General features: G+C 53.4%; 1 protein-coding gene across 2 annotated transcripts in view; it reads right to left on the minus strand.

The window, feature by feature from the left end:
* Positions 1-8,633, minus strand: part of Prkcz (protein kinase C zeta) — a 107,076-nt gene that overhangs the window by 30,612 nt on the left and 67,831 nt on the right. For both annotated transcript variants that reach the window (XM_005368659.3, XM_026790019.1), the window contains 3 exons: positions 7,289-7,374; positions 923-1,054; positions 244-325 (listed from right to left, as the gene is read on the minus strand). In XM_005368659.3, coding sequence (XP_005368716.1) covers positions 244-325; positions 923-1,054; positions 7,289-7,374 — 300 coding nt within the window. The remainder of the gene's footprint in view (positions 1-243; positions 326-922; positions 1,055-7,288; positions 7,375-8,633) is intronic.

Here is an 8,633-nt window from a genome sequence, read left to right on the forward strand (position 1 = left end):
GGGGGGTCACATATCAAGTGCTGTCCAGAGCAACTGGAATCGGCACAGAGGAAGACGCTCTCAGCCTCAGGTTCTCAGCGATGAGGGAATTACTGTCCAGCAGCTACCAGGGAAGGCCAGCAGCCTGGGGACAGAGGGGTGGCTGCCTGCAGTGCAGCTTCCCAGCCCAGCCCAGCCCACCCACACTGACTGTCGGAGAGCAGGAAGAGGGGGACCCACTCAGCTGGGGAAAGGGGCACCTACTTCCATCGGTTTCCTCTGAAGGAAGGTCTACACCATCGTTCTTGTCATCTACTGGAGGCTCTTGGGAAGGCATGACAGAATCCTGCAAGAAAACGGCAGTGTTGGAGTGACGGGGCAGGAGTTACAACCCCGCTTTGATGTCATGACTACAAACGGCACCGTTGTGCGCGCGAGTGTGTGTGCGCATGTGTATATGTGTACACACAATGTCTGCCACCTGTGAGTCTACGGGGTGGCAGTCGAGGTGGTCACTCAGTCAGGCTGTTAGATAGAGGGGATGCTTTTCAGCACTCTTGGCAATATCCCCTTGTTACACTGTGGACATTGTGCTGGCAGCCAGGCTCCCAATCATCAGTCTAAAGGCCCTGGGACCCCGCATAGCTGAAGTTATATCAGAGACAGCTTATAGTGATGGCCCTTAGGGTCCAACCGCTGACCTCACTGAGCTCTGATAGGTCATATTTCTGGGTTCGTTTCATTATCTTAAGGTTAATGTGGTCCTGTAGGGTCAAAGGTCATGTGTGCCGTCAGGCGCAGCAGAAAGGAGCTCTAGGGAGAATGCCCCAGTCTGGATCCTGTTCTTACTTCGATACATAAAATACAGATATGCCACCTCGGGGGCATCTTTCTTCCTCGCTCTGGCAAGATGAAGATGAGCCCTCCCCAGGCCCCGACTCACCATATGCCTCCTGCAGGTCAGCGGGACGAGCACGTGGCAGCGTTTATGGACCAGCAGCTTGCAGTTGATGCACCTGTAGCCCTGCCTCGCGAGACCCCATATCCTTTGGCTGCACTGGCCACAGTAAGCTCTCTGCGGACAGGAACAGCAGTGGTCAGGCCCAGCCGGCCCTCCCGGGAGCCCAGGCCACACTTAAAACTCAGGCAGACAACAACTTCGCTGGGAAGATACCACACAAGAGGGGTCGGACGCCTCCTTTCTGAGTGCAGGCCCGTCCTAGCCCAGTAGTTCCCTGAAGGTCAGAGGCGGTGAGTGAGACCAGGCTGTGGTGCCTGCCACAGTCAAGAGGAGCACAGTGGAAGCCCCTACGACTCCAACCGACCGTCACCACCCCAAAGGGCACCGCTGACATTCAGACTTGGGAGAACTGTGAATGGCGGCGGCAAATCCTTTATTATTCACGATTTCAATGAATCCGAAATCAGTGACTGTCGGCTCCTCTGGTGGGACTTCCACGACTTTTGTAATTTTACAAGCTCTGTGCGAGAAGAACCGTGTTCAGGATCTGGCCACACTCTGGCGATAGGACATACCTCTGGCATCTAATTGTGGCCTCTGCATCTACAAATAGAAATGTAGGGTCCCCTGCTGTCCCAGAAATAGCAGCTCCCTTAGCCGCTTTGACTTCCAACCTTTTTGAGACAGGGTCTCATGGAGCCCAGGCTGGCCTCAAACTTGCTATGTTACCAAGAACGACCATGACAACCCGCCTCCCCGCAGCGCGTGGCGTCTGCACTGGTGTCCACCTCTAACGCTCTCTGCCTTCTTCCTCCGAGGCAGGGTCCTTCCTGAACCTGGAGCTCATTTGGGGGAACCCAGTGACCCTTCTGTCTCTGTCTCACTCAGAGCCCGCATGACCATGCCTACCTAGCTTGTCATGCAGGTACTGGGATCCGGACTCAGCTTCTGAGCATTGTGCAGCAAGCCCTTGCAGCCGCCGAGCCATCTCTCTAGCCCAACCTAAACTTCTGCCTCTCCTGCCTCCATTTCCTGAGTGCTGGGATCACAGGCATGTACAACAATGCCCTGTCTGTCATGTGCTGCTGGGGTGGGACTCACGGCCTTGTGCATGCTGGGCAAACATTCTACCAACTGAGCTATGTTCCCAGCCTCTGATCATTCTGAGAAAAGGTCTTGACGGGTAGCCCAGCCTGGCCTCGCCCCCCCCCCCCCAGTTCGCATCACCTGTAGTCCAGCCTGGCCTTGGCCTCCCCAGTTCTGTGATTATAGCTCTGCCTCACCGTATTTGTACAAGAGCTACTCTAACCAGGGTCAGCACAGGCAACTGCTGACCAAGGGCAGCATGAACTTGTCAACATGAACTGGACTGAGACCTCTTGTATGTTTCTCAGGGGAGCCACCAAAACTGTACCAATGGCTTTTTTTTCTTACTTTATTTTCTTCTTATTTTTATTTTTTTCCCCCTGAGACAGGGTATCTCTATGTAGCCTTCCTGGCTTGGAACTTGCTATGCTGAACAGGCTGATCTCGAAGTCACAGCGAGCTGCTAGTCTCTGTGTCATCAGTGCTGGGATTAAAGGTGTGTACCACCACACCTAGCAAGGGGCTCTCTATTAAAAGAAAGCTATACTTAAATCATCAACGTTTCTGAAAACGTGCCATTGAAACAATACAGCAAACCCAAAGCCCCAGGCTTCTATTCTCAGGAACTCACAGGAAATGGATTAATGGAATAAAAACATTTTAAAGTCTGTCTCACATGCTGCCAACTTGTTCCTTGTTCTTAATTTTCAATCATGTATTTTAATTTTTCACAGATATCAAGCGCTCGGTTTTTGCACTGGGCCAGGCCGCGCCTTCCAGCTCGGCTTCCGCTGGCTTCTGACCAGAAGGACCAGTCTCCTACGAGGTTTTTTACGTTGCTGATTGTGAGCCCAGATGTCCAATTTACTATCTGTGGGAATCCTTTCACACTTCCTCAAGAGGGAAGGTGCTTGCTTCTGCCAGCCGCCTGGGGACGCTGCTGGGCTGGACCCTCTGAGGGGGCATAAATCTGGCTGTAAGGATGCATGAGGTCCGGTGTGAGCCTTCAAATTCCCAGAAAGAGAATCCCTTCTCCTCTGGGTTACTCGACCTGGGAAGGGTGGGGCACATGGGGGGGCCAAATCTGTTTCTCTCAGGGCCTCGATTCCAAGTTCCTAGCGAAAGGGTGTGCAAACCACAGCAGAAGGTGAACCCTAGTTCATGGCCACCACTCCCCCCTTTTTTTGGTACATGAAATTTTACCGGAATATAGCTGCACCTATGGGCACACGTACTATCTGCAGCTCTTGGGCCACGGCAGCGGCACTGAATGCTGCAGTAGAGGTGTGCGTGTCTTTAAAAACGGAAAATACAGACTCCGGTCTCTTACAGGAAACGTTTGTGAACCATTTTAGTTTCTTCAGACAAAAGATCTTAGAAGAAACCTTTGACGGTCCTACGGGTGGCATGTCCTAAACCTGTCTTCCTGCCCATTCTGAGAAGCTTCTTTTCTTGAGATCCTGGAGACAGAGGGCAAGGTACATGATCTCACGAGCCTGCCCTGTAGCACGAGGACCCATGTGCAGCGCACAGGGCCACGTGGCCATCACAAGGAAGGAACCATCAATGGCCGGGGTTCGTGTGCAAGAACAGCGTGGGCTGACTGCAGGGGGTGGGTCCTCTCGGACAGAAGCAGGGCAGAAAACATCCTACAAGGCAGAGTCCGTTTCTGCACCCCACCATGGGGCTATCCAGATCCCACTGCAGCTCACACAGTGAACCCTAAGCAATGACTACATTCAGTTCCCTTGACACTGTCTGAGGAATATGTCTGCCTTTAAAAAGATGTTTGTAAGGGTCAAGCTGTCTGCATTTATAAGCAATTACACTCGTCAGACACCCACAGCCCTGCTCTGCCCTGGCATTTATCAAAGGCTGACTTGAAGAGGGTGGGGACTGGTCGCTCTGGTACACCTCCAGTTCCAGAGGATCCGACTCCCCCTTCTGGCTTCTGTTGGCACTGCATGCCCAGGTCGCATAGGCATACAGGAAGGCAAAACTCCCGTATGCATAACATTAAAAATAAGTATCTCAAAGAAAGAAAGGAAAAGAAAAAAGGGTAATTTGCAGGAAGCCCAAAATGGCAACCATTTGTGTTCCTTTGATCCTAAAGGGATAACTTTAGGTTTTATTTGTAACACGTATTTTTCCCCTAGGACCGGGAGATGGCTCAGTTTGTAAAGTACTTGCCTTGCAAACACAAAGTTTGATGTCAATCACCTATGTGGGGAAAAATCCCAACACTGAGGAGGTAGAGGCTGGCAGGGTCCTGGGATCGGTGGCTAGCTCGGCTAGCCTACCTTATGAATATTACCCTGAGAGTCCCTATCCCAATAGATGGGCATCTGAGAAATGACATCCGAAGTTGCCCTCTGGTATGAGCGCACAAACACACAGATTTTCCTATGCGGTTTCTGCATTTAGTTTGTTTAGAAACCAAGGAAATCTGAATGTCTAATGTGGCTAAGTCTAAAAACCCCTTTGGTCCCCGGTGCCTGCTTTTTCCCTGGAGGCTGCGTCACTTCTGGTTTTTATCGTTTTCTTAACCTCGCTCTCTCTGCAACTGGTGGGCAAGAGAGCTCGGATCTTCCATTTCCTTAACCAACATTCTCCGCGTAAGGGGCAGGAGAGTACGTCTCCCATTGCGTAAATGCTAGGCCTCGGGTCCACAAGGCAGGCCCTGCCCTCTCTGTCAGATGGCCAAGATGTCACTTCTAGATCCTCCTTTTGAGTCTCACAGAGGAACGTTTTCCTTCTGAGAGCCAGAGTGAGGTTGGAGGGCAAACACGGGTGGCACAGCTCCTAAGAACTCACACCACATCCCTCTGGTTTGCCAATAAAGAGTACGGGAAGGGGCGAGGGAGACGGCAGAGTCGGCAGGTAAAGAGCGTGTGACATAAGCATGAGGGTCTGAGTCTGACCCCCTAGCACCCACATAAGGAAGGTAGGTATAGTGCATGCCTATAATCCAAGCACCGGGAACAGACACAGGAGGGTCCTTGGGGTTCACTGGCCAAGCGCTCCAGGTGAATTGAGTTCCAGGCTTACCAAGAGACCTTGTCTAGAGGATTAAAGTGGGAATGACAAAGGGATAACTTGATGCCAACTTGAGGCCTCCACCCAAACCTGTGTATATGTATATGCATATCTGTCTGCACATGGACACACACGTGACCACACACACTGTGGGAAGAGGCTCCTGGTGCTGCCGGAGTCCTGGCCTGTGTGCCCAGTGGATGGGCGAGTGTATGGGCTTCGTCCTGGCCGTCGGTCATCCATTAGCGAGGGAAACACGCACAGGTGACAACAGCACTTTCCGATCCTCTCCAGTGCCCTGGGAGGAGGTGGCTGCCTGAGACTCCTGCTCTGGCCCGTGATAGGTTCACAGGAGAGAGGGCACCTGGCTGTCCAGATGGCCAGTTGCTTGTTTCGCAGACAAATGCTGGGGCTGGCACTGGGTGCTCTTAGGCCAGATGCCTCCACTTCTCCATATTCCCAGAGACAACGTGTATCTCGGCTTTCTGGTTGGCTTACTGCAAAATCCCATGAACATATTCTGCCGGGCAGCATCATTCCAGCCCCTGCTGTCCTCTGAGTACCTGGGCTAGCATGCTAATACTTGACATTTGGAACCCCTTTTACCTCTGTCCTGATGACACCAGGCCTCTCCGAGGTGAGCGGCTGTCTGTGGTCTCTCTACTGCCCATGCTGGCTCCCAGAACTCTGCTCATTCTCAGCAAATACAGCCCATTTTTTTTTGTTCCACACTGTGCGTCTGCCCAGCTGCCCAACCCCAGTCTCCCTGAATAACCTTCCAATCGTCAGTCACAGTAAAGAGCAAGGCAGTGTGTTCAGTAGGCGCCTACTACGTGTTAGGCCTGAGGAGTACCAGGAGCGTCTTAACGGGATAGCAGAGACGCAGGGTCATTGGAATCGTCCCCAGCCTGGGTCTCAGTGTACCCTGATACTATTTGGGTTCTACTGTGCCTGCTGTATCCTGGATTCTCAGCATCTTCTCCGGGCTGACTTCCCAGACACCTCCTTCCAGGAAGTCTCTAGGATCTCTGGGCAGTACCTGGCTGTCTTCCGAGGCACTGGCCCATGTCTCTCCCCAGCCCAGCGCTGTCTGAGGTCCGGCTCGTTGCTTCTCAGCCTTCTGGCCGAGATCAAGCGTACATATACTCCCGAGTGGTTGTTCAGGAGCTTTTCCTCTGCCCCCATTACCACTCCAGACTCACTAGCCACCAGGGGAGGGGGGCAGCCCCAACTTCTTGAGGCATGATGGGCGCAAGAGGTACAACCCACACTCCCAGGATCACCCAGGAGTACAGCTATAGCCTTGAGAAGAGACCAGAGAGGTGCAGGTCAGTGGCTGCCCTGAAGATGCAGGTGGCTCTCACACCATGAGACAAAGGTCGACTGGACCTGTGCTCCTTCCTCATCCCTCCCACCGGTGTTCATAGGTCACAGACCAGGAAACAAGACAGAAGGGAGCTCTTGTCTAAGACGCAGAAGGACTGGGGCTGACCCCACAGCTCATTGCTAGGCCTGTGGCCACTCAAGGCTAAAGAGTCGTTCCAGCCTGGGGACAGAGAGTGGAAAAGTACAGGGCTGGCTGGGCAGTTGGCACTTGAGCATAATGGCTCCGTGCTGTCCCCGTGTGTTCACAGGACCTACACTCCTCTAAAGTGTGCTTGCTGGGCACAGCGGACAACAGGCACTGCCCTTGGTTGTGAGAGGGAGCCACCGCAGAGTCACCCGGTCCCTGCACACTGGAGAACAAAGAACCTCTGTGACGAGGAGACCCGAGGGACTGAGCCAAGTGTCACTTGGAAAGGACTGGCCACTGGAGTAACAGGAGACAAGAAGGTAGAGGCATCTGGGACTTTTGGGGTCCAAGGACACCCTTAGAGCCTTCCAGAAGCACCATGTGTCCAAACAGGCAGGCAGGCAGGCCAGGTCCTCAGGGCCAGAGACAATGAGCAAAGGCTACATAATCAGGAGCAGAAAAGGATACCCGAGACACAGCTGCGTTCTCATGCAGCCGCTGCCATTCAGCGGACTGGCTGGAGAGGAACCGAGCACATCTCCACGGCCCCGCAATACTGGTTAGGCTGGTGGCTCAGGACTTTTTTTTCCCAGGGCATGGCATTAGCCAAGCCCTGCACAGCAGGAGCAAGGACCCTTCCCCCTTTTTCTCCACTTGTACAAGCAATAAAAACGACCCCTGCAAGGGAGTCATTGTCGGAGGGACACACTCACCCGGTTAAAGCGCTTGGCTTGGAAGAGGTGGCCGTTGGCGCGGTATAGCTTCCTCCATCTTCTGGCCCCACGGCGGTAGATGGATTCTAGAGAGGATGTAAAATCGGGTAAGGAAGTAGTATTGTGATGCAGGAGCCCGGGCCCCAAACCCAACGTATAGATGGGAATGGGCCATTCCCATCCGGGTTGACTAAGGCTGCAGTCCTGGCTGGGGGATGCCAGAACTGAAACGGCAGCTTTTCCGGGTAAAGGCTCCTTTCACCTTTCCTCACATGACTCTCATGTTCTCAAAGCTGTGGCTGCTGGAGCCGGCCGCTCAGGTGGGAGAGGCCCCGCACGGTAGCGGAGATATCCGGCATCCGGCGGTCAGGATATCAGGTCCTCCGTCCTGGGCCACTCAGTTCCCTGACTGCTTATTCCCTGCTGGTTTTCTTTCACCCTCCTTCCCTCTGGGCAGCTTCTAAAAACCAGGCCCTTTTTTTCCACACAGGGACAAGGTTCAAATGGACCATGATATTTACATACGACCATCCAAGGAGGGAAAGTGGAGGGCTAGGCTGGAGGCTAAAGTCAGCCCGTGCACCAGCACCGTCTCGGTGACTCACGCAGGCCCAAGGTCCCTGTAGCCCAGCAGACCTCGGGGCAGAGGGAGGTCCAGTTTCCTTGAGTATTTTACTTTGTGACATGCACTATTCACACACAGAACAGCTCTTTTTTTAAAAAAAAACTCCACTAAGGTTCCGACCAGAACCGTACATAGCCTGATGGTTTCCATTCCACGACCCCCAAGTGCCACAAGGGCCAGCATACAGAGACAAAACCTCCAGAAACACAAGGTACAATGGGAAGCTTTGTGCTTTTATAAAATCCTGCAGTGAGAGAGACTTTCAGGAGCCGAGTCAAAGTGCTGAGAATATTCCAGAGTGGAGAGTGTAACGGAATGTTTTTAAAACAAGCAAATTACCAGCTCGAGCTGGAAACGGCTGAAATCAGGTCACAGGGACTGCAAAAATATGCTTCTCTCCCTTTAAAGGGGAGATTCAGTGAGGAGCCGGAAGCCGCGGTTGGTTCCTCTGGGAGCTCAGGAGGAACGAAGGCTGGCCCACTACACCCAAGCGTAGCTCCCTCAGAGGCCCGACTCATGGCTCTGAGGCTCCCAGGGAGCAGCTTGAGAGGTACTCGATAAAAGCCAAGCACTGACGGTGACCCCTGCAGCACCAAAGGAGACCAGGAGAGAGGCAGCCAGGCTCTGTCCTCTCCCAGTTTACCCACCTGGTGGCGTCAGGTCCACGGGAAGGACGTCCAGGCGGGAGGGGCACAACCAGGGTCTGCCTGCCCCACAGTG

Source organism: Microtus ochrogaster, unplaced genomic scaffold (genome assembly GCF_000317375.1).
Source record: "Microtus ochrogaster isolate Prairie Vole_2 unplaced genomic scaffold, MicOch1.0 UNK38, whole genome shotgun sequence".
In the NCBI taxonomy this organism is placed as follows: Eukaryota; Metazoa; Chordata; class Mammalia; order Rodentia; family Cricetidae; genus Microtus; species Microtus ochrogaster.